At 44.7% G+C, this 23,876-nt stretch overlaps 2 protein-coding genes and 1 long non-coding RNA gene across 5 annotated transcripts in view; 2 read left to right on the plus strand and 1 right to left on the minus strand.

The window, feature by feature from the left end:
- Nucleotides 1–4,932, plus strand: part of LOC134562507 (galactosylgalactosylxylosylprotein 3-beta-glucuronosyltransferase 1-like) — a 28,495-nt gene extending 23,563 nt beyond the window's left edge. For all 3 annotated transcript variants that reach the window (XM_063419933.1, XM_063419931.1, XM_063419930.1), the window contains exon 6: nt 1,626–4,932. The gene's annotated coding sequence lies outside the window, so the exon portion shown is untranslated. The remainder of the gene's footprint in view (nt 1–1,625) is intronic.
- A 1,529-nt stretch (nt 4,933–6,461) lies between these two features.
- On the minus strand, nt 6,462–8,595 carry LOC134562508 (uncharacterized). Its single transcript, XR_010083190.1, has 2 exons — nt 7,159–8,595; nt 6,462–6,834 (listed from the first exon to the last, which is right to left on the minus strand). It is a non-coding gene; the product is annotated as an uncharacterized LOC134562508 (long non-coding RNA).
- Nucleotides 8,596–8,770: 175 nt separating this feature from the next.
- On the plus strand, nt 8,771–23,057 carry B4GALT3 (beta-1,4-galactosyltransferase 3). Its single transcript, XM_063419929.1, has 6 exons — nt 8,771–9,305; nt 16,056–16,291; nt 17,835–18,025; nt 18,626–18,748; nt 21,441–21,545; nt 22,466–23,057. Exons 1-6 carry the CDS (start codon nt 9,068–9,070, stop codon nt 22,605–22,607), a joined length of 1,035 nt encoding a protein of 344 aa, XP_063275999.1. The 5' UTR covers nt 8,771–9,067; the 3' UTR covers nt 22,608–23,057.
- The last annotated feature ends 819 nt before the right edge of the window (nt 23,058–23,876 follow it).

The raw sequence follows: 23,876 nt of genomic DNA on the forward strand, positions 1-23,876 counted from the left end.
CAGCTCATAAGGACTCACAGTCCAGGTAACTGCTCTGGAGGAATCACTTACTTTGAACAGGATGAGCAGGCCTATAAAAACTCAGATTAGATCCTCCTTGCCTACTTGCCAGAGGAGGGGCTGACTGCTCCGCTGGAGATGCACAGTGCTTGATGTTTTCACAAATGTGCCATTTATGGATGGGCACTTCTGTCCTCACCTCTCTCCCTGGCCAAACACTCAACCATCCTCCATAAGAAATGCAATGCACTAGCTATGGAGTCGCATGAGAATGGCTCCTCATGAGTCATTTGTTGTGAGAAAGGAAAGCAACCAATCTAAAAGATCAAGACACTGCCACTGGTTCACCAGCAGGGCTTGCGCCTTTATCCAAGCTATATGGTTTCTCTGCATGGATCCAATGGTTCCAAGCAGATTGTTGGCTGGATCAGCCCTGCAGAATTTTAAAGATCTTTCCACTTGCATTAGCAGTCAGTTTGACCATTATCCCTTCTGCACCGCTGTCTGTCATGTGGGGCAGCTGCTCTGACACATCAAGTTGGCAGGTGGCATCTACTCCAGGAGACACATGCAAGGTAAATTGCTTGACAATCAAGGGCAATCAAGCAAAATCGTTAGATTGCATCTCTTAAAATCTTAAATTTTGATTCAGATCTCTGCTGAAGGCTACAGTGTATTGGAGGTTCTTACTATCAAGGCTGCTGAGCTTCAAAACCTTGATAGACATGATCTAGATAAGCCAGTGCTGAGAAAAAAAAAGAGGCAAAATTGCTCCCCTGAGGATCTTCTGTTCTTAGACACAATAGGAAGAAATTTTCCATCTTTCTCTCCTGCCAATTAGTCCTTCTTGAGGATCAGATCAAGCCAGTTAAGTCCAAGACCTCCCAGAACCCTCCTTCCCTTTAAATCCTGCAGATGTGAGTCAGGCAGACATTGCTTGGAGTGGGATTTGGTACTCTCCTAATCTCTAATTGGACCGCTTGCACGACTGCTTTCCCCAAAGTAGCCAAAAGCTATCACAGCACACATTCCTGCTGACTGTATTGAAACACCCTTGAAACAAAGGCTTTGCCTTCTGAGAACAGGAGATGGAGATTAATTTTACCTCATATTTTTTCTTTGTTAAAGTCCTGAAAACTATCACGGAAGACTGGTGTTATAAAAACTACCTATTCTTATTGCTGATTTTTATTTACAGGCATCCACAAGAGAAGCGTGTACTTAGGTTAGCATAGGACTCCTGCTGTTGTGAAATTTGGAAACAGAGAATGTTCATCTGCATTTCACAGCTTCCAGACAGACTGAATAGAGATCCTCAGATCTCATCCTCCTACTCTTTCCTTAAAAAAAGTATCAAAGAAGTTAAAATAATGACTTTAAGTGCAGACAAAAAAAATCTGTCAGAAACTTTCTCTAATTCGTAAATAAAATCTCCCAGCTAAGACTCTAGTGCGGCTAAAACAAGCAGCTCTTCAGCCATATCCCAGCCCAAAGCCATGCACAGTGTGGCTGAGGAACCTGTCCACTGATGCCTGCAAAGTGTTTGCCTGAGCCAGGGGGATAGCCCTGTTACACTGGATGTTGTATTTACACCTTCTTACCTCACCTTGTGTTTGTTTTGACAGAGGCAGAGGGCTGTGATTGTTCCTGAAGTTCATCAGCAACCACAGCAACTGTGCACCCTGCCTGTCCTGCCCAGCGCTCTGCTCCACCGCTGGAGGATGACAAGCACCCCAAATATCACCTCTCCAAACAGCTCCCATTGCCCAAAGAGGTGGTAATAAGGAGGGACAGAGCTGAGGTGATGCCCTGAGACCATCCCCAACTAGGAGAGGAGCGCTTCCCTTCCCCACTGGGCCCTGTACTTTTAACCATTTGTTAAAACTTACTAGATGTGATCTTCATTCTCAGCTGTGCCAGCACAGAGGCTGAAATCCAGGATGGGTGCAGGTGCCTCCAAAGGTCTCTCCTGGCATACAGCAAAACCTGAGCTTCAGTCCAGCAACTGCGAACTGCAGTAGTTCAAGGACAGGAGTTGTCACTAAAGCACAAACATGGACTTGTTGGCCTGAGGCTGGTGTGCTCTCAGAACAGCTTTAAAGCAAAGCTGGCATGAGAGTCTCTCCCTCTGAGGGATGCACTCTGATACGTACACAGATCAGCCGTCAGTGCTGGAGAGGAAGCTGTGCTGATGAACCTCACTTGGGGTTTGGGAGTTCAGAAGGGATCTGGTGCCTATCCCTCAGCTCAGATCTTGAACTGTCCCCGTTTAAGGTTGCTTTGGAAAATGCCATCTGAGATCCCCAGGCACAGACCCCTCTGGATGAAGTTCCTCTCCTGCTCCGGGAGACACAGCAGGTGCTGTCCCTCAGAGACCACGCCGCTGTGTCTGGCTGCAGAGAGCAGAAAGCAGGGGCAAACACGGGTGCACTTGAATGTGTTCAAGACCTGGAAGCCTGCTGCAGCACCAGCAGGTGCTTCAGGAGCCTCAGATCATGTGCATGGACTTGCTTCCTAGACCTCCAGAGAGGAAGACAGCTCTCTGAGAGGGAGGTGGGTGAGAAGTGCTCAGAGCAGAGGAACCCTCAGCCTGCACCCATCTGCTGTGAGAACATCAAGGAATGTGGAGACATCATCGGGAAACCTATCTTGAGCACATACATGACAACTGAAATAACAAATGTGGCAAGGTTTTCCAGCTGAACTTTGAAAGGAGTGTGTGGTGCTGTGAAGAAAGAAGAGTCAGTGTCGTGTGGAAGGGTTTCCCTTTCCCTCAATAACACAGGAAGACAGCCAGGTGGGAGGCAGCCTACAAAACAGGAGGTGCAAATGAGGACCGAAGGAAGGGTGCACTGGATTAAAAGCACAAGTGTTGGTACCATATGTGTGCGTGGGGAGTGGTGTCACTGTGACTTTTCCAGGAAGATTCCTTAAATGACCCAGAAACCCCTCTGAATAGATCTTTAAAACATCTTCACTCAGGCCATGAGAAACAAGGCTTAAGACATTCAAAACACCTCAAGGATTTCACAGCTGGGAGAAAGCTATAAGCAACTAAGTCATCCCTTGCCCAAGAAATTCAGGGCTAGCAGGAAACTTATTTATTTGTTGATTTATTTATACTAGAATTCTTCTCTGCCTAGTCCTTGTTTAGTTTTGGTTTTTAGCTTAGGTCACATGACATATTCATGAAGAAAGAATATTTTCCCCTTTGCCTCAGAACAGTGGAGCTTGGTGTTCACCGATGAATGTCATATGTTCTCTGCTCCCTGGGGTTTCTTTACAATGGTATCTTAAACTGGCAAAATAATCAGAAACACAGCAAGGGGGGCAGTACAGCGAAGGAAATTACAGTTCTTTTATGCAACAAACGTGGGTGGCACTAAGTTTCTGGCTCCCAAGCAATCACAGTGAGGTAAAAACATGAGCAAAGGACTGCCTTACTCAGCAGACAGTCCCTGTGGGATCTCAGGAAGCCTCAATGAAGAGGGCTCTTTGAAGGGTATCTGAGAGAGGGAGTTGGTCCATATTCCCTAAGTGGAGAAGGAGCAGCCACGCATCCTGCTACAGGATGGGGGCAAAGTATGGAAGGGGAAAAGGGGATGAGATGCCTCCTTTCAGAGAGAGACAGGAGAAAACAAAGAATAGGCAACAACTAGAGAACTGGAGACTGCATTTAGGGAGGCTAAGGCTGAGTCTGTGTGGATGAACACACCAGCAGTACAAGGCCACCCTGCCAGCTGTCTCAGCATGAAGAAAATACTGAATGGGCTGAGAAAGCAATGTATTCTCTGGACTGTAGAAAGGTCCTTACAGAGCTTACTGGCACCTGATAGCATGAAGGAAGTCCAGCATCCACAGAATGCTTTTCACTCTGCATTTGTCAGAGCTTTCTGTCCTGCCCTTTGCAGAAGGTAGCAGTGCTTGCACTCCAGTGGGCTTTGCCAGCCCATCCTGCCACCAGGCAAGTGGGCTCAGTGCTTCTACCCAGCACTAACCCCAGATTAAGTCCCTTTCTTTGTGGTTTCAGTGAATGAGCAAGAGCAAGGGAATAAAGGAGCTGATTTGGGATCCTCCATTTTCTCCTCTGAGATGGGCAAGGTTTCTGCCCGTATGAACAGGAGAGATGTGGTGATTAATTCTCTGGCCTTTAATCTCACACAGGTCCTGCATAGGGTTTAGGCACTGACAGTGAGTGTTTGTAACAAGGATCTATTCCCATTGCAACAGATCCCACCACACACATGTTTTTAGAGAGTTGCTCTCTCTACATCCTTACAAGAAAGCAGAGTTACTCTTTCTGTACATTCTACACTGTCAGTCCAGTCTTGGTCAGAGTGGGCTCTCCAGACCAGCCCTGTAGCTCCATTTTCATTCTTGCCCCAGCCTGGCCCTGTGGAGCAGACCTGTGAATCAAATTCTGTCAGTCACTAAATTGTGCAGAACCGAGACCTTGTATGGACAGCATGAATGTACCCAGCTGATATTCCAGGCTAGCAGACAGACGGACCTGCTCAGCACAAATACTCTTTTCCCTGTAGAGGACAGCTCAGGGTAGGTGAGTAACAGGCACCACAAGTGAAGATGGTTGTTCACCAGCAGAGCAGGGTGGGAGGGCCCAGGACAGAAGCAGCTGTCAGGGCTACAGGCTTCAGGGGAAGTGAGTGCAGTGAGGAGGGAAGTTGCAGAATAAGCCTGAAGTGTTTAAACAAGAGAAAGCATCCCAGCGCCTGGTTTTTACTTGCATATTAGTACCTGATCTTCATGTTCTCTGAGATTCATCCAGCTCACCAAGCAATGAATATTACTAACCTTTCCTGTTGCAGAAAATACTGTTGATGAACAAAAGAGAATGTTGAGAAAGTACTTTTTAATGGTTATTTATTTATATTGAATGGTACTAGAGCATTATTAAATATGATGTGAATAGTATGATATTGCATTGTCTTGTCTGCAGCCTAAGTGCTTATTCCTTTTCCAGGAAAACACAGTGGAACCTATAATGGGAAAAGTAACTATTTTAGGTGTTCTCATTTCAAGGCTACTCATTTCACTCTTCCTCTGACCTAAATGTTACAAGAGAAAGTCAAGCAAAAACATTTCATGTCCCTGAGACCGGTGCCTGCATTATGGAGATAAAGGAAACAGGAGACAGGAGAATACAGCCTAAACTCCACAGTCTCATGGCATGTCTGGCAGTCATTTTGGGCATGGTGCCCACCCCTACTGAGACTGCACTGCCCATGACTCAGAAGTGAGTGGTGCTCAAAACACAGGGCAGGCAGTCAGTTCTCCATCCCAAGGGGAAGGGTGCCACAAGCTGTATTGGACACTGAAATATCTGTGTGACAGGAGCCCACTGTTGGCTTTGCCACAAGCCTGGGAGAAGCTTGGATATCCAGGCTCTGTTTCTAAAGTGCTGGCTGATTTGCTCTATCACTGGTCCAAGGTACATGACATCAGCTATCTGGGTTTTTTAACAGCAGGGCATCCACCTCTCAGAAACACGGAAGCAGCCTTAAAACACTTCTGAGGAAGCCTTCCTGAAAATTTAGCATACTAGAGAACAAGCCAAATTCATACCTGTGTAATAAAAAAAAATCACATTTACAAAGGTGTTGCTAAAAGAACAATATGAAGTTTACAAGCCCAGATCCTGCAAAAGGATGAGAAAGAACCCCTGTGGCCAAAGTACTCGAAACATCCACTTCACTAGAAAACACAGTGTCATGGTTTAGAACCACCTCACTCCCCAAAAAATGAGGGACAGCTCTGCTTAGCTGCAAGCATCCACCTGTAAGACTAATGCTACCTTCCTCTTGCCTTAATGGAAACCCTGGGGACTGAGAGGGCACTGGATAATGCACATTGACCAGCTCTGTATGAGCACCCAGCCTGGTATCAACCACTCTGTTACACCAGCTCTTCCTCCCCTCCTCTGGCCCTTGCATTTTCATGGCAAAGCTTCCCAAAGTCACTTTGCTGCACTTTCAGTAGGGATCTAGTGCAGCCCCCAGGAGACAGGGCATGGAGGAGAAAAGGAGAGAAAAAGAGCAAACAAGAATGAATCTCACTAAACAGAGCAAGGCACTTCTCTCAGTCTCTCATCATGTTCAGGCCTGATTGGAGGTTAAACTGAACTTGGAGGGAGGGAAAACCCCCTCCCTTGGGACAATCCAGAGGCTCTTGCACAAACTTAATTTCAAGCTCTGTTGAAGATGGTGTTTGGTTTGGGTTTTTGGTTTCTTTGGCTATTTTTTTAATGCGTTCAATTTAATTTCCCAGGGAGCTGAGTGAAAATGAGAAAGGCAGACCTTTGACTGTAAAGCCATCCCAGTGCCTGGTTCTTACAGATCCAGTCTCACATTGTTTTCCTCCATCACTGCCCTCAATAAATCTCTGCGCAAAGGTTGCTAAAATGCCCGTCACCTCCCTTCCATGCTTCAGTGGAGACAGTTACATTATTTTTTTTTGCATTTAAGCAATCCAATTCATTTTTAATTCAAAACACACCCTAGTTTCCACAGCTCTGTTTAAAACAGGAGCACTGTGACCTTGAAAAGGCTCAGACCTGCTGGCACCAAAAAGTTCTGACCTGTACTTTGCTCTCCACTCCCGGCTTGCTTGCTTTCTGGTGAGAAAAGGCTCATGGTTGGGTTTATGATCCACTCATTTCTGTGCTGGTGGCTGAAGGGGAAGGAGACGAACTGCAGTTTGGAAGTTTCCTGAGGGAGACACTCCTGGAGATTCAGCTCTCCAAGCCCTCACAGAAGCACGTGCTGGCTGGCTCCTCTGCAGACAGCTGATCTGCCTAGCTGTATTTAGTTTTCCAGTCTGGAGAACAAATATACACACAGGTGAAAATACAGATTGGAGTGGGCTGTTTCCATCTGGCCTGCTTCTTCTGCCCAAAAACTGGCACAGGATGGCAAGTTCTGCAACTAAGCCCTGACTGCAAGAAAGATAGCAGAGCCACTGGTGTGGGGCAGCTGTAATGGGTCCAGCTGCTCCCTTCTCCAAGACAGAGGGAGGCAGACATGCTTTGCCCAAATTCTTCCTACATTGAAATTTCCTACTGTGACCCAAGGAGGCATTGCAAGAAAAACAAAAAGCACTACTGGCCCTGAAACAATTGCCATCTGCAGCCCCAGGTCATACCATGAAAATCTTGATTCCTTTCTTTGTTTCACAGCTGATGCAGAGATTAATTCTTTTCTGTCCTCGGCCTTGTACTTGGTGGAGTTATCAGCAGAACAGCGAGTGTTGCTTTGTTTTATGGAGGGGAAGGCAAGCAGGGTGGGTTTGCCGTGATTATAGAGAGAATGGCACAAGGAGAGTGTAAACAGTAGAGGCTCATTGTGGTGTACAAAAAAAACACAACCTTTGTGGCAGCAGCATTTCGTGGATCTCAGTAAAGCAAGGCTTTGCCCGGGGAAAAGGAATGTTCTCTACATTTTTTATTTAAAAACCCAGTTAAGTTAAAATTAAATGTGAAGTGATGACAATTTGCATCCAGGCCTTAAGCAATCCGCTTTAATTGAATAATGGGTTGTTCTGCGCAGGAGAATGAGACCAAGTTTCCCATAGATGTGTCCCATACATCTCAGTCCAACTCTGAAGCAAGAGTACTCCCAACTCCTCATAGAAGTGATAGCACTCTCTCCCCTCATCTTCTTCCCATGCCATCCCGTTTGGAAGGCAAACAGCAGCACATGGTTCACGAATCACAGAACAGCTCACACTGGAAGGGACTACTGGCGATCATCCGGTCCAACCCTCCTGCTCAAGCAGGGTCCCGTAGAGAACGTTCCTCAGGACTGTGTCCAGACAGCTTATGAATGTCTCCAGGGAAAGAGACTCGCAGGCTGTCTGGGCAGCCTGTCCAGTGCTCAGTGCTGTGCCTGGTCTGGGCCAGCACACATGGGCTGGCTGCCCGGCCAGTGGCTGTGCCTCGGAGCAGGATGCTGAGCTTAGGGAGCCTGCTCCCCCTCACCGGGACAGAGTTCCTTTTAGCTCTCTCCCCAGTACAAACACGGCTGACGCCAACTCTTCTTTGAAGCTGTGCAGGAATTTCATATCTGTAAAATGTCTTTTCCTCTCCTGCATTTAAGCAAAAGCAGGCATATGAGAGCAGGCAGATGATAGCACAATCCAAGCCCCATCTCTTTACAAAATCAGCCAGAGAAGAGAGGGGCATAAAAGCTGAAATATTTATGGGGAGCGTGGCCGTGGCAGGAGGACTCTCACAGTGGCCAGGCTGCTGTGGTCCCTTTAGGGACTGGATGAGCTGTATCCATTCCACAGAATCACATCATCAGTCACTTTGGAAAAGACCTCTGAGATTATCGCGTCCGGCCTACGACCGATCACCACCATGGCAAGAAGCCCATGGCACTGAGTGCCACGTCCAGTCCTTCCTTACACACGTCCAGAGACGGAGACTTCACGCCTCCCTGGGCAGTCCATTGCAATGTCTAAATTTCCATGCATCTCTCCCTGACCAGTCTAATAACCACTTTAGAGTGGAGACAGCAGTCGGGTATTGACCGAGAAGACGACACGGGGTGCAGCCCAGCAGCCATCCCATCCTGCTCCCTCCCCGCCCACAGCAGCGGCCGCTGAGGGAGGGCGGGCGAGGACTACATCTCCCAGCATGCCGCGCGGCAGCACGGCCCCGCGGGGCCGGCCCTGCCCCGCCGTGCATTCTGGGAGCTGTAGTCTCGCCGGAAGGCGGGCGGGGGAGGGCGGGTGCTGCGCCTGTGCCACAGCGAGCCCGTGCCGCTGCCCCGGGGCTCCGAGCGGGGTGGCCTCGGACAGCTCGTTCCTTCCTCCAGCCCGCCTGGCACAGCTCGCACCGGGAAGGAGAAGTCTGGCTCTCCTGAGGAAGCCCAGCTAGGGGAGCACGCTGCCGTCTCAGAAAGTTGGAGGAGAAGCAGAAGGAGGGGGGGAGGAGGAGGAGAAGAAGGAGAAGGTCTGCACAGCGATGTAGCCCGGAACGTGGAACGGCAGCCCGTGGAAGACAGTTCGGCTCCTCACCGCCCTGATCCTGGAGCATGGGCTAAACACTATGTTCCTCTCCCGTCTGGAAAACCATTGCTTCCTGCTGTTTGTGTTTGTCTTCCAAGCAATATTCATCCTGATCCTGTACCGAGGTGGACCTTCGAATGTGTTTCGCGGGTTTTTGGAGCCGCCTCAGGTGGCGGACTACTCGAAGCCACACGATGTGTACACAAACCTCAGCTTGTTCAGCCGGGCGCCCAGCGAGGACGCGATGCCCTACTGCTCTGCGCAGTCCCCTGTCCTGGGTAGGTACGAACTTCAAACACCACGGAAAGGTGGCTTGAAAGAACCTCTTTGGTGTGTCACAACCCTGATCGTGTCACGAGTGTAAGGTGTATCTTCTTCAAACTTCGAAACAGGTGTGCTGGTGTGCTTTGAAGCAGCTGTGCTGATGTACTTACACTGACAACATTTTCTCGTGTTGTTTTTCTTGCTTATGTGGGGAAAAGTATTTTACTGACCTACAAATTTCCAGTACTAAGAGTTTGGTTACATAGATGTCAAGATTGACGAGCAAGAGTGAAAACAGTGCATGGTGATAATATCAAGTTAGTAATGCTTTATTTTTCCTTGGCAGTCCTGTGTAAAATGACCCAGCAATTCAGAAACTGCATAATACTGACCTCTGACTTTGACCATAACTCCTGGGTTCTTTGTGTTAGCCTTATATCAAGCCTGTAATTCAATATAAAATGATTAAGTTGACTTGAACTCAGCTTAAGGAGGATATATGAGGATGGAGCTTGGCACCTTGCTCTTCACGGTGATCTTTTAGTCTATGATTGCTACACATCCTTTAGGCTTAGAGATTTCTCTGTTAAACTTTAAAGTCTGGTCACAGATTAATTTGTGTTCACAGCAGGACCAAGCCAGAGCTGATGTTAGGAGCAGCATTCATCCAGCTGTTGCACCACTAAAGCAGTTGAGCAATTTTAAGTCAGTATGAAGTCAAACCTACAAAGCAGGTGTCCTTCTAGTAAAGTGGCTGTCAGGCAATAGTGAATCCCTTTGACTCAGCCAGCCATGAGTGGATTAAGCTCCATCATCATGCACTTACAGCTGGTTTGGGGCCATCACTTCTTAGAGTACTGTGTAGTAAGTTACTCCAGTCAGTTTTTTCCATACTGCACAGGTTTCTGCATGTCCAAAAGTTGTAAACACCTCGCCTTGGGCCGCTGTCAGTAGTGGCCCTGCTGTTCTAAGAGACCTGATCACTGCACATGGAGCCCATCAGGAGCAATGCTTGGCCTTGGCTCACGTGAAGTTCTGTGGGAAGCCCGTGCTCTTGTGGCCAGTTGCTTACTCAGAGAACTCTGCTAGGGCCCTTTGGATGAGCCTGCTCAGACTGCCATCTTTGTAATGATGCTTGTTCTTTTGAGATGTTTTCTTCCTTCCCCTGTTGCTTGCAGTTAAATTAAATACAGTATATATGATGAAACTGTAGGATAACTTTGGGGGTGTGTTTAAGCTTTTCCCTCAGAAATGCCTCTCCTAAATCCCGAAGTCCTGAGAGCACAGAGCCTTTTTGCACAGGTGCCAGGGCCTCGGTGCACTGCAGCTCATTCAGTTCGGGGAAGCTACAATTCCTTGTTTCAGGCTGAATTGTTTTATTTAAAAAAGCGCAGCAGAAAAGTGGCTGCACCTAATTTGTCTCCACTACTGGTGAAAATCCTCTGTCCTAAAGAGTCAAATGAGACAGTGTTAGTGTCAAAAAGAAGGAACCAAACAATTCTGCAGCTTGCAGGCAAACCATCAGATAAGTAAAAGTAGTGATGTATGTGGAGGAGGCAGTGTAAAATTACACCAATCTGTGCTCTTAGAGCTGAGAAACCTTTTTAAGAACAATTCTTCTGCCCATCACTGATAGTGCTGAGAACAGGGGATCGTCCCACAGGCAGTACTTCGGAGCTAAAATGGAAACATAATGTTAGTCATAGACAGAAACAAACAGTAAGCTGGCTGGGAGGAAAAAAAAAGCCAACCATGAGCCAAAAGTATTTGTGTAAGCTCTGCTGGATGAAAATACTGAGTTGAGCATATGAACAGTTGTTGAGGTGAAACACAAGTAATTTGGAGCACTGATGCAAATTCAGCTTAAGAAAAATGAGGTCTCTGCTACAACTTAACTTTTACTCTGTGATATTTCCCTGTAAATATAGGATGAAAATTATTACTTCTGTCACTTCATGCCAACCTCTTCTGGGTGTTTTGCTTTTTCCTTTGCTGTTTTGTGAGGGAGTTGTCCTTTGTTTTGTATGTGATGGGCACATATGAATTGAGAAATAAATACTTTATAAACGTCTTGAATAATTGTTGCCGTCATCTCTCATGAGACTGATGTTTCTTGGAAGCATTATATTGGAGAGAGCAATGCCTTTTAATATTAATTTCATAAACTGTATTAACTGAGATTTCAAATCAATTCCTGAGGACTAAGCCTCCAGTTCAGAGCTGATAATAAGTCACTGTGCCCACTCTAAAGTGTGTTAAAGTGCCTGGAAGGATGCCAAATGGCTTAAATGGTTTCTGCATCAGGGCTTTTATGAAGTGCAGCACTTTTTTCCATTTATATATGTAGTAGATCATTTTGATAACTGTTTGAATGTAAATCAGCTTGCAGCTCATCTGTCTATTTCCTGTCTCATGAATCTGCAGCAACTTGGTTCTTCCAGGGCCGTGAAGTAAGAATTAAAGTATAATTGCTAATCATCTCTGCCTTAGAGGAACTAGACTCCTGCTGAAAAGTGATACTTTTTAAACACCTAGTGGTGTCCACTGAACGTTTTGTGACTAACAACTTGAAAAGTATTCAGTGTCTTCACTAATATTGGAAATAAATTACTTGAGTTCCCTCAAAGGTTAAAGTTTCTACACAAATAACCTATTGCCTGTTTTTTTCCTCCCCTGTTCTTAGAAAAAGTGAAGTGCTTATATGCCAGGGTTATACCTCATTAACCATAACTAAGTAGCATTTACATTCAAAATATTACTTTCTTACATTGCATGCAAGATCTTGTTTCAGTTCATCTTTCCCTCTCACGAGGAAGAATGTGGTGCTAGAAGACTTTGCTTTATTATTTCTGTTTGGTTTAAAGGGCTACCTTCCTTCATGCATGGTATGTGCTAAACAAGTTGGTTTGGCCCTCGAGGACTTTAATAGTTGAAAGTTCTGTCTGTAACTCTGCTGTTCATAATTTGCCCATGCTATGGAAGGATTTTTTGCAAGCCCTTCTTATAGCAGTTACTGGCTTTCACTCCCATCTCCTGTTCATGAAAAGGTCATAACCTTTTCATGAACAGGACCATCTGTTGTATTAAGTAGCTCCTGCTACATTTTCTAATGCTGCCAGTTTCTTCTCTTGGTTTGAAAGAGAAATAAAAAGGTGGCAGTGCTAAATGCTGAGATTTATTTTCAGGTGCCATTGAGGCAGCCTTGTATTCTATCCTTAGAAACTGATGCTTAAATGAAAGCTGTTGGTCTGATTTTTTATTTCTTTCTCAAGCACTGGTAGAATTACACAAATAGGGCTCTGTTAATGTCGTGTGGTGCTGCAGTATCTGAGTGCAGCAGTCACCCATGCTGCTGTTCCTGTTTGTTCATCTTGTGTAAAATCTGATTATTCTGATTGGACTTGGTAATTAGAGCTGCAAACTCCAAATGTATAGCAGGGAGTTCAGAAATCCTGCAGTTACTTTCATAAGGTGGGACAGATGTGGTCAAAGCCAATGGATTCCTTGATAGGCAATTGTGTTGCCTGGACAGTGAAGCAAGCAGGGAGTGTGCTGTCACTGGCACCAGCTGACAACACACGCAGGGAATTGTGAGACCTAAGTCTACACTGAAGTTTCATAGTCATAACACACACTCTGTGTGATGGTACAGGCACAGAAACAGCTTAGGAGCCAGGAAAAATGGCTTGGACACTACTGGGTGTTGCTTCTGTACCCTGCCTCAACAGGGATCCTGTGCCTCCTAGTATGTGTAAGATGGATTTTTCCTCCTTTTCCAAGGCTGTACTTTGGCAGTTTTATTTATCCCTCTTTGGTCCAGCCTGCAACTGCTCTGTTCACATTCGGGATTTAATTGGATTAGATTGCATTAGCCTTTTGTTAGTCGGACGGCAGGGAGACATGAGAGCCAGAGTGTAGCTTGCAGCCAAGGAGTGTAGGGCAGCCAGAGGTTTGGGGGACATAAGGAACACTGATTTTTTTTTTTTCCTTCCCTTGGCATATTCTAGATTGAGTTTCTAAGCTGATTTGTTTGAGGTATGGAGCCAGACAGCATGGGAGAACATGATATCTTGAAAAAACTGGAAAATGCAAATGTTACACTCCTGAATGGTATGCTTGGGTATGGAAGAAGTGAAGCTATTCACATTATCTTACTCCTACCCTTATGTTCAAATTAAAATCTTATTTTTTCTGGAATTTAAGGATTACTGCTGCAGAACCTTACTCTGCAATACAGAGTGCCAATTTTTCTATAGTAATCAAACCCCTGTGTTTGTGGGGGAATAAAAAGGATTAATCCTCTTTCTTATATTTTCCTCAGAGCAATAACCTATAGTTGAAATCCCTGAATACAATACTTCTTTAGCGAGCTCCAGTAGTCATCAAAGCAGTGGTTAATGGTGCTTTAGGTTGAAAGATCTGATAATCAGTCCATAATCTAAACAGCAACATAAACTACAAGCTGGTAACATTGTTGGACTGAAACGTGGGGGTCTTAAAGGTGGAAAGGGAAATTGCATGCACAGAAGTAGGAAATAACATCATCAAATTTTCACTGTAAATGTGACCTAGGTTTACAGCCCACAGCATGATTCTCTGAAGAGCCACCCTTCTGGTTTGGGTACAGATATATGGCAATGTACTTTGCTTTCCTGCTGCGGCTAATGCAGTGAAAATCAAATTCTCCTGTATTTTAAATAGTTGGAGAAGGACTGAAAAGTCGTATTTAAGAGTCAGCTATTGCAAAATGTTGCTGACAAGCAGAAGTCAGGCTCCCTTTTTAAAAACAAACAAACAGAAACCAACGAACAAAACCCATGCTGTGGGATTCAGAGCAGACATTTTTGACAGCATGAGAAATGGAATAAGTGGCTCTTCAGCCTGACCTTCAGGAAATGCCATCAGTGTGTTCCTTGAAAGGAGACACTTATCAAATACAGGTTTGCCCATCAGAAATGTGAGGTGTACCAACTTCCTCATAGTAGCAAAATGTTCCCCAGTTCTGAATGGACACTTTAAATTTTATGGCAAATTCACTCCTCAAGCTTTGTTACTGCTCTAAAAAACCTGCAACCAACCCACAACCAACCAACCAAACCCTGAAAAACCCCCAAATCCAGTGGAGGGATGTTGCTTCCTTCTGTGTCAGTTAAACAGGATGTGGGTAGGCTCAATTTTTTTGTTTGTTTTTGTTAGAATTGTACCAGAGACTTGAATATAGAATGGACTGGAAGAAGCTTATTCTGGACTCTCTTGTTTAGTCTTAAAACACACCCGTACCTTCTCCTGCTCAAGTGAAAGTTTCTAAACACCAGACCTAAATATTTGCTCTCTCTCAGGCTTCATTATCAGAAGATTTTTGAGAGAATAATTTCTTTCAGTGATTTAAGAGGGAGTTTGGCTTACAAGATACTGAAAACTTGATTTAGGACAGCCATTAGTTATCCGCTTGGAAAGAAAAGAAACTCTTGTTTATAGCTATTAAAAAAAAAACCCACCACAACAATAAACTTGCCTTACAGACTTCTGGTGCAAAAAAACCATTTTGCCTTTGGTAGTATGGCCTGCAAAGAAATTTTTAATAGAACTGTTGTTTGAAATTGCCAGCTTCTAATTATGATTTGGGTGAAAGTTTTTTCCTACTTCATTTAAGCGTTGGATGGTAATCTTGTTCTGCATCTGTGTTTTATTTCCTTAAAAGTTCACAGTTGTAGGAAACCATTAAGACACACTGATTTGTGTATAAATATAAGTCTTCTGCTACTTCTGGAAGCTTTTCTCGCTACCCAGGAGAACAGGCATTTACCTTATTGTAGAATTTGTTTATTCTTATTGTAACAGTGAGATTTGTGTTAAAACGGGTATTGACACTTTATATGCATCCTTTTTCTCTTATGACTTGTCATATTTTTCCATCTGAAGAATGGAAGAATTCATGTAAGAATGCAGGGGGTTTTTTTTAATTAGGCAAAAACTCCTGAACATATCCAGTATATTTTGTATTTAAAAATGAAGTGCTGAGGAGCAATCATATATCATTTCTTTTGCTATCCTGTGCCTGTTCCTGAAAATATAACATCTTTCTTCTTTCTCAGTTCTGTCATCTGTTTCTCCCAACATTTGAAGTACTGCCTGCTTATCACAGTGTATAAAATAAAATAATACAGCAAATCCAGCCATTGTGGCATGTGATTATAATATCAAATTGAACTTGAAGTGCTTTTAAAGGTAGAGCTGACATTTCCTAAAGCATTTGTATTCATCCCGGTTTTAAACTGTTTCTCCCCTGACCTGCTGAATATCCACTTGCACATCTTTGTCCTTGAATCTCTTCTGAAAGAGGCTTAGAGCAATGTTCCAAACGGGTAACAAAAGCAGATGTGTCTGAACGTCTTGAATAAATTTCAGCGCTGTTTCTTTCAGCAAATACATATTTTCCAGGATCTCACCTGAGCAACGCGAGGCTGTAGCAGGCGGGCAGTCCCAGGGAGAAGCAGCGTGCAGCAGCCCAGTGAGGCTTGCCAGGACTCGGGGTGCCTGGCAGGCCGTGTGTCCTCCTGCTGCTGTGCCAGGCACCACTCGGGGTGGAGCCGGGAGAGGTGAAATTTATCACAGGGCCACATCTGCAGGGGTGTTGTTGGCTCTTCTCTGGTGGGGCTGCTGTCTGAAGGAGCAGACATGGGTAGCTGATCTGGTAGGTCTGAGAAAAGGTGGAGAAACATCACTGATCTTACTTGTTCTTTTTTATCTGTCTCTCCTTACAGTTGGTCCATTAGCCATCACCTTCAGGGTGCTCCCTAGTGAAAGGATGATCATGAAAAGAAATCCTTTTGTTCAGCCTGGTGGCCACTACAGGCCACCTCACTGCTTTGCCCGCTACAAATCCGCCATCCTTGTGGCCTACAGGAACCAGGAGAAGTACCTTCGCCATCTTCTCTACTACATCCATCCTTTCCTGCAGCGCCAGCAGCTCGCTTACACTGTCTACCTCATTCAGCAGGTAAATCTGTGCCTGCTGGGAAGCTCAGCTACACCACTTAAGGGTTGGGTTCTGAACAAGCAGTGTGACTCTTCTCATGTGGAAATAGTGGATTATGCATGGGCTGAGAGGAGGTCAGATGTGCTCTCCCATCTTCGTGACTGCTAATGATTGAAATACCATGCCACTTGTCAAGATCATCATTCTATTAATTGTGGGGTTTTTTTCCTTGGGGTATAAGTTTGTCACTAAGCAGTTGTGCTGGTTTGAAAGTAAACCAGCAGGAGAAATGAACCCCACACAATCACCTTGAGAAAGATTTCAGGTTGGAAGTACAACTCAATGGAAAGATTACAGTGAATGCTTTAATACAGAAACACTGGCTTAAAGTGACAAACTGTAGCCTGTCCCGTGTTGGTCAGGATGGTAGTCACAGGCTGATGAAGTGATGGTTGCAGTGTCAAAAGCAGTGGTCCTGTAGAAGGTGTGGTCCTCCTCTGGGGTGGTGGTGGTGTCCCAAGTCCCCAAATGAGATCATATGCAGTCAGTTCAGGTGGTACCTCCCCCTGGGCAGGGAGTTTCACAGTGGGGTGATTTGGTCCTATGAGGACAGAACATTTTTGGAGTCCTCGGTGGCTGTTGCTGCCGACAGTTCTGCTGGTGCCATTGAGTTCACAATGACCCCTTGGCAGGGACCCTTCAGGATGGGTGGGACTGCTGCTTCACCTGAGGGAGTTACCACAGCTGAGTCACGGTGTGAAGAAAAAGAAACACCATCCTGCCTCTCGGGGCTGCCTCTTTTTCCTTATCTCGTTTTACACCCAGCTGTAGCCTGAGGGGCGGGCAGCTGCTGCAAACCCATCACTAAGAGTTTGTCCGAAAATGATGTAGAGGAAAGTAGAATACAGAGTTTAGTTATACCCCACAGTAGCACTTTCCTTTTGTAACCCAGGGCAGTGATAACTTGTATTTTCTCTTTTTGAGATTTGCATGTGGTTTGTCTGTAGCTTGTCAGTGTGACTACTGAGCAAAACCTGGAGACTGAATGCTGAAGTGAAGCTGGATATTTTTAGTCTGTATCAAATACAAACATGTGGCTTGGCCCTGCAGGTCAGACAGCCTTTTGTACCTGACATGGACTGGCGTTGCAAAAGATCAGTGGCAAGGCAGCAAGTTTTGGATTCATCAGTTAAAACCAATAGTTTATTGGGAAGGCAAAGAAGCTTTTTTGATTGACCGAGATCATCTTCTCATTTGTATGTTTTAGTAAACAGTAGTCAGGGCAAAAGTGTTGCTGTGCAAATGTGCACCTGAGGATTGGCTTATGGATCTCTTGAAAGTCAGCCTCCTTCAGGTGCCAACAGTGCATAGCCCCTGACACAGCAAAGCTGACAATTGGTGAGAATGTTGTGAAGAGGATGGGTGACATTTTCAAAGCTGGGAGCATGGGATTTGCAGCCAGTATTGATTCATTCAATTGAATAAGGCTTTTTGACTAAAACAAATTTTAACTGAAGTATCATCTTTGTTGTTTTGGTGAAGAAATGTAGGTTTTCTTTTCCAGGTAGGCACTGGTTCATTTAACCGAGCGAAGCTGCTTAATGTTGGTGTCCGGGAAGCCATGAAGGATGAAGAGTGGGACTGCCTTGTCCTGCATGATATTGACCTGGTGCCTGAGAATGACTATAACCTGTATATTTGTGATGAATATTATCCCAAGCACATGGCCAGTGCCATGGATAAGTTTCAGTACACGTAAGTGCTTCCATTTGCTTTCTGTGGATACGTTCCAGTTGGTTCACTTTCTGTTAGAAACTATGGGTGGGAACAGTGAAAGACAGACACGACCTTTTATGGGGTTTTCTGTGTGTTAGTTTTGCAGGAGTGACTTCCTAGAAAAGGATATTTTTGACCCAAGCCTGCAGTCTCGAATGTCTCCTTGCCTATAGTTCCCTGTTCCACAGTTAGCTCAGTCTGGCAAATGACTGGCAGGTTTCTGTTTGACTTTCCACCAAGAAAAAAAGTGCAGGGTGGAAATAATGGGATCATGTGGAATGTGATGTGATAGGGTACAAGTACTTTAAACTGATCCAAGATAGGAATTTTGAAACCAGCTGTACTTTGGTCAGTTTTGGGGGAAGGTGGTGGGAAACAATGAGGGGAATGGAATATGGTGGGAATTACACTGAGTTTACTGTTTTGGGGTTTGGCATTGTCATGACAGTGCCTGCAAGTATGCAATTAACTCTTAGTTGTGGAGGACAGGCATTAGCCTTCAGTAGAGAGCTTTGTTTTTTTGTTGGTTCGGTTTTTTTGGAGGGTGGTGTTTGTTTGCCTGTTTGTTTCCTCTTTTAGTCTGCCCTACGAGTCGTTTTTTGGGGGCGTGTCTGCTCTGACTCCAGAACATTACATGAAGATGAATGGGTTTCCCAACACGTACTGGGGAGATGGTGGTGAAAACGACGACATTGCTACAAGGTACCAATGCACAGGACAGGCTTGAAATGGATCTCAGCTGGCAAATGAAGCATAGCAGCACCCTAGGAAAGGAGCCAAAGACAGTGTTCCTTAATGTACTTGCAGTATCATTATAATCCCAAATGCTGTTGGTATTGGGAATGCTTAATGTCAGAAGATGCTCAGAACCTATGAATCCAATCACTGTATGCTGGGAAAACAAAGCTTTTCCATTTCTGGGGAGCGGAATGTTAGCTCACATCCTTGTGCCTTCAGTGCAAGGGGTTATAACCACTTGTAGCTGACAAGTGCCTCCACTGATGTTGACAACCCCGAGGGAGGGAAGGAATCTGCAAGCTTGACGAATAAGAAGCTACTTAACTAATTCTCAGACAGCTGGGAATTTAAGTTAAGTAGGTTGCTCCAAGTGTTACCTAATCACTGATACTTGGCATTAAGGAACACAAGGAATTCTGTCTTTTGTCTGCAGGGCTGGGTGATGGACCGGTGTGAGTCAGTGACATCCAGAGTTGATGGTTCTTCTTGTACTTTGGTTGCCATGGCAGCAGCATTCTATAGATGAGTTTAGTTCCAGGTGCTCTGCCTGATGTGAATTCTTCAAGTGCAGGATCATGGCTGCAGCTTCTCTATTCAGCTTTGGAATTGCACTGTGCACCTTTATGATCCAGCGCTGAGCAGGCTCACGGGGATTTCATAAAACTAAACTGACCATGGAAGCCTTTGTTATTTTTGTCTTGTACAGTATGACAAGTTGCACAGGTTTTTTTCAAAGCAGTATTCATCTGGGAATTGAAAGCGAGATTTTCTAACATAGAATTCCTCCTTTGCCTTTCAGAGAAAGCCAGTCTAAAAGGTTGTATGGTTGTTTAGAGAATCAGCATTTATGAAAGGAATAGAATGCCAGGAAAATAAATCTTTACATCAAGTACTACAATGCTGGGTCTATTCAGCTGTTCTTAGTATAGCTTAGGCATCTAATTTGGTTTTTGGTATCCAGGGTAGAGTCGTGCCAGTTATGCATAGGAGTGCACTTCTTTGAAGAGAATCCTGGAAGGCAAGTGAATTATATAGCTCCCAAAATAGCCCTTCCTGGAAGGGAATTAGAGCCTGTGTTTTCAGAGAAAACTTAAACCAATGATTAGCAAAGTTTTGGCCCAGAGATACATTGAGGCCATGGACAATGCCTGTTAATGATTTATTCACATTCTGAAGTCTCAGGCTGCAGAAGTTAGGAATGAACTAGCTGTTCTTCAGTGAGCAGCTGGGATCTGGATTTTAGGAGGTGCTCGAGTGCTTCTTACCCGGTAGCAAAAAAATTTTAATGAATCTCTTTTTTTTGACATTTCAGTGTCCAATTTTAAAAAATTCTGTGCAAATATAATTTTTTTTCTGGGATACTGCTTATTAAAAGCAGAATTAGTGAAAAAAACTACCAGCTGCTACTTAGAGTTGGCAGAGTGCAGTACTCTTTAACACAAGTTGTAGCAAATACCAGGATCTACCTTTTATTAGAAGAAAACACCATTCTAATTGGAGTCACTAATGTGTTAACATTTTCAACTACAGGAAAGTCTGGGCTCTTCTTGGGCTCTTCTTGACACTAGATGAATGTATTAATGGTTCCATTTTAGTCTTATTTGCAATGCAAAAAACTGTAAGAGCAAAGCTAGTTTAGTGTTCTTGCTTTTTTGTCTCGTTATGATTGAGTGTGCCATAAGCTTATATTCAGAAAACAAAAAACTTTGTCTAAAACTCCATCTGAAATAATTGAACTGTAACACTGTCAGTGAAGTTTTATGATCATCTGATGGCTCTAGCCTAACAAATATTTTCAACTCTGTAGCCTTCCAGCTTTATAACATTCCTGCTGTATCAGATCCCGACAGAACGCAGTCAAATGCTGCAAGCATGCCAGTTAGATAACCTCAACTGAGCAAACATTCAATCTTACATTCACAGGAATTTTCTCTGCCTAAGGGCTGTCCTGTGATAACAGAAGTTTGGTAGTCCTAGCACTATTAAAGGCACTTCTTATTGGCAAAGTAGCATAAATGCTGTCAGCAGTGGTTTGTGGGGTGCTTGAAAGTCGTCCTTTCTGGGTTTAGAAGCTCTGCTCTGGAGTTCTGAGCCTTCAGTTCCTCTTTTCTTATCTAACTGTCCTGCAGCTGAGTTTACTTATATTTGTCTGGTGCCTGCATTTATCGCTAATCTTTTATGAACCTGTCCAATCAGGCCATCTGAATGAATGGCACTTCTCAAAGAACAGAGAGGCTTAGTCTGGTTTTGAAACTCCAGACTGGCTTCCTTTCAGAAACTGCAAGTTTGAGGTTGTGTTGTGGGGTTTTTTTCCCTCCTTAAAGTTTAAGTGATGGACCACTAGGCAGCAAAAGCTCTGTTCTTAGGAGGAAGTGGAATACTGTTCCTTTGTCAGATTCAGGGGAGCTGCTCTTGAATGCTCTGTATGTTGTAGTTCACTCTCTGCTTGCTCTAATCCCCTTGTGCCCTGTCAAAGTGCACTGCAGCTGGGAGCTTTCTAGCCCAAGCCGGCCTAGAGCCCGCTAGAGAAGGTCATGTGGCCCTGTGCTGCTTCTGCACTTTGTTTTTATAGCATTAGGACTGAAAATCATCTGACTGTGAGCCAGGAAGTGGCATCCCTATGCCTAAGCAAACACATTTCTGTGGTGTTTTAAAGGATTCACTTAGCGGGAATGAAAATAGTGCGGACATCACCTCAGCTGGGACGCTACCGAGTGATGGACTACGGTGAAGAGACAGAGATCCAGGAGCCTTGGAGGAGGTACCTGCTGGGGCTGCGGGTACCCTGGGCCTTGTGGCAGCTTGGCTGTTGCTGTCATCTTCCCCAGCACAGGATGCATGTGCTTCATGTCACTGCTGCTTTTTCTGCTTTAGGAAGGCTATCTAAAAACAGCCCCCAGTCAGTTTCAAATCAATCATTCTGCTCCTGTCTTCCCACTTGAAGGGTTTCTCCTAGTTTCTTTTCTTTTCTTCCTATTGAGAAGGACACATGCCAGCTAGGAAGCTAACACATCAGCTAAACATGAAATTATACAGGAAGTAAAACTTAACACAAAAAACACTGCCTGTCTTGTAAATAGGGAGATTTCAGTTTGAAGAGTCCCTGTGTTACAAGTTCCCAATATTAAAAGCTTGCTGTTCAGTCTGTGTGGAGTTACAATGTGCCATTAAAATAGTGGAAAGCAATATTCAAGTTTGAAGACATGAGAAAGGTGCTATGAGAGACTTTATCAAAGACTGTTTTATATAGAAGAGCTGGAGGAGGGTGTTAGGTCAAGTGTGGTGGAGGCTTCTCATACCGACACTGCAGCTTTCTCTTTATCATCTCAAAACTCAGGTTTCCATAACAACCCTGTCAAAAACCTACCTACAGCAGCCTATGCACACCGTGGCTGCAAACTTGCGCGTTGCACTGCCAGGGCTCTCTAAGCTGCCAACAGCTTCTTGGCTTTTGGAGCCTGTAGCTGCCACCTCGCTGGTCTCCCTCTCTGATCAGGGTCCAGCCCGAACTGTCCTCCTTGTTTGGAGTACTCAGTGTCAACTCACTGTAATCTCTTCAGTCTGTATCATGGGAAGAATTGTCTCAGGACTTTTCTGCCCTTTAGAAGACTCTTTCTACTGCAGCTTGAGCTGCAAATGTTACCTTCTTTCCTCTAACTGCAGATACTCTTCCTCCCTCAGGCCTCCTTCCCGACACAACACCAGAAAAACATGGAAGGCTGACGGAATGAATACATTACAGTTCAGGCTCCTTTCCAGGACTAAGCATCCTCTTTATACCAAGATCACTGTGGACATTGGATATGTTCCCCCATTTTCTTAAGAGACTGAAAACAAAAGCAGAGGTTGTGTGCTATGTGGGCATTCAGCCAATACCTCCCGTTTCCCCGTGGAGTCTGCCCCACCTGAGATTAACCCTTTTGCCTTTCGCTTTTCTTCAGACTGTTTCAGATTTAGAAGAGGCTCCAGCAATAGGGTATGACAGCTACTGAACAGTCTGTGGCTTACTGTAAAAATTGTCCCAGTCACTGTAAAACTGACTCCTGAGCCACGTCTCTGGGACAGTGAGCTGATCCAAGCTCTGTGGAACCTTTGTGCAGTAGCTGGATTGCTCTGTCCTGCTTTGTACCTAAGTGTAAATTGGGATGCAAGCCATTCTGTCGCACTGGCCTCTGATGTGTTGTATTTTGAGAAGGTGTTGAAGCCAGCTACAGTTCTATAAATATCTTCTGTGAATTTGAGTAAAATAAATGGAGTTATGTGTTTGGCTTAAGAGTTTTATAGAATACTGAATAAGAGTGTAATAAAAGAGAAAGTTGCCCTGAAACCAGACAAGCCAGAGTTTAGATTCCTGATTGATTTTTTTTTTCCTGACCCAAACCACCACTGTTTAAATGATTTTATTTTAGCTGCAAGTAGTGCAGACTGAATGGGACCTGAGGCTGTCACCTGGGCTGTCTAACCCCCGCCCAGGGCAGGGAAATTGATCTACTACTACAGCTGTTGCTCAGACATTCAGTATCATTCAAGGCTGAGCTGTCTTCAATATAAAATACTTCTGAGAAATTAAATACTAGTCTTTTCCTCTAAGTCAAACATGTCAACAGTGGAGCTGTGACCCTGGCAGGAGTGCATTTGTACTTACCTGACTGTGAGACTGACACAGTCTGCCCAAACCCTTGCTGTAAACTTTCTTTCTCTGCCAGCTCAGTCTGTAGCACTGCCTGCCAGGTCCAGTTATTTTGAGAGTGTGACACAGGGTATTTGGGCTTATTACTTGAAGATACAAAAGTTCCTTCATCACTGAGAAGCTGCATCTATGCCACTATACTTAAAACATTTCATTTCAGTCTTCTCCACTATTGGAATAATGTTCTAAAAGAAACTCTCCCAAGCCTGGCTTCACATCAACATGTAAAGACAATAAAATCCAATGCAGTAAGTGCTCTAATCAAGACTTCTGCACAAATCCAGCAGCCCAGGGGAACGGCTGGTTACCCACAGCCTTTCACCTGTTTCTTGAGCAAGACTCACAGATGATGATGGCCTGGGTATGTACACAAATCCACACTCTGCTAACAGCGTGGCCCAA

The sequence above is a fragment of the Prinia subflava genome, chromosome 28 (genome assembly GCF_021018805.1).
Source record: "Prinia subflava isolate CZ2003 ecotype Zambia chromosome 28, Cam_Psub_1.2, whole genome shotgun sequence".
In the NCBI taxonomy this organism is placed as follows: domain Eukaryota; kingdom Metazoa; phylum Chordata; class Aves; order Passeriformes; family Cisticolidae; genus Prinia; species Prinia subflava.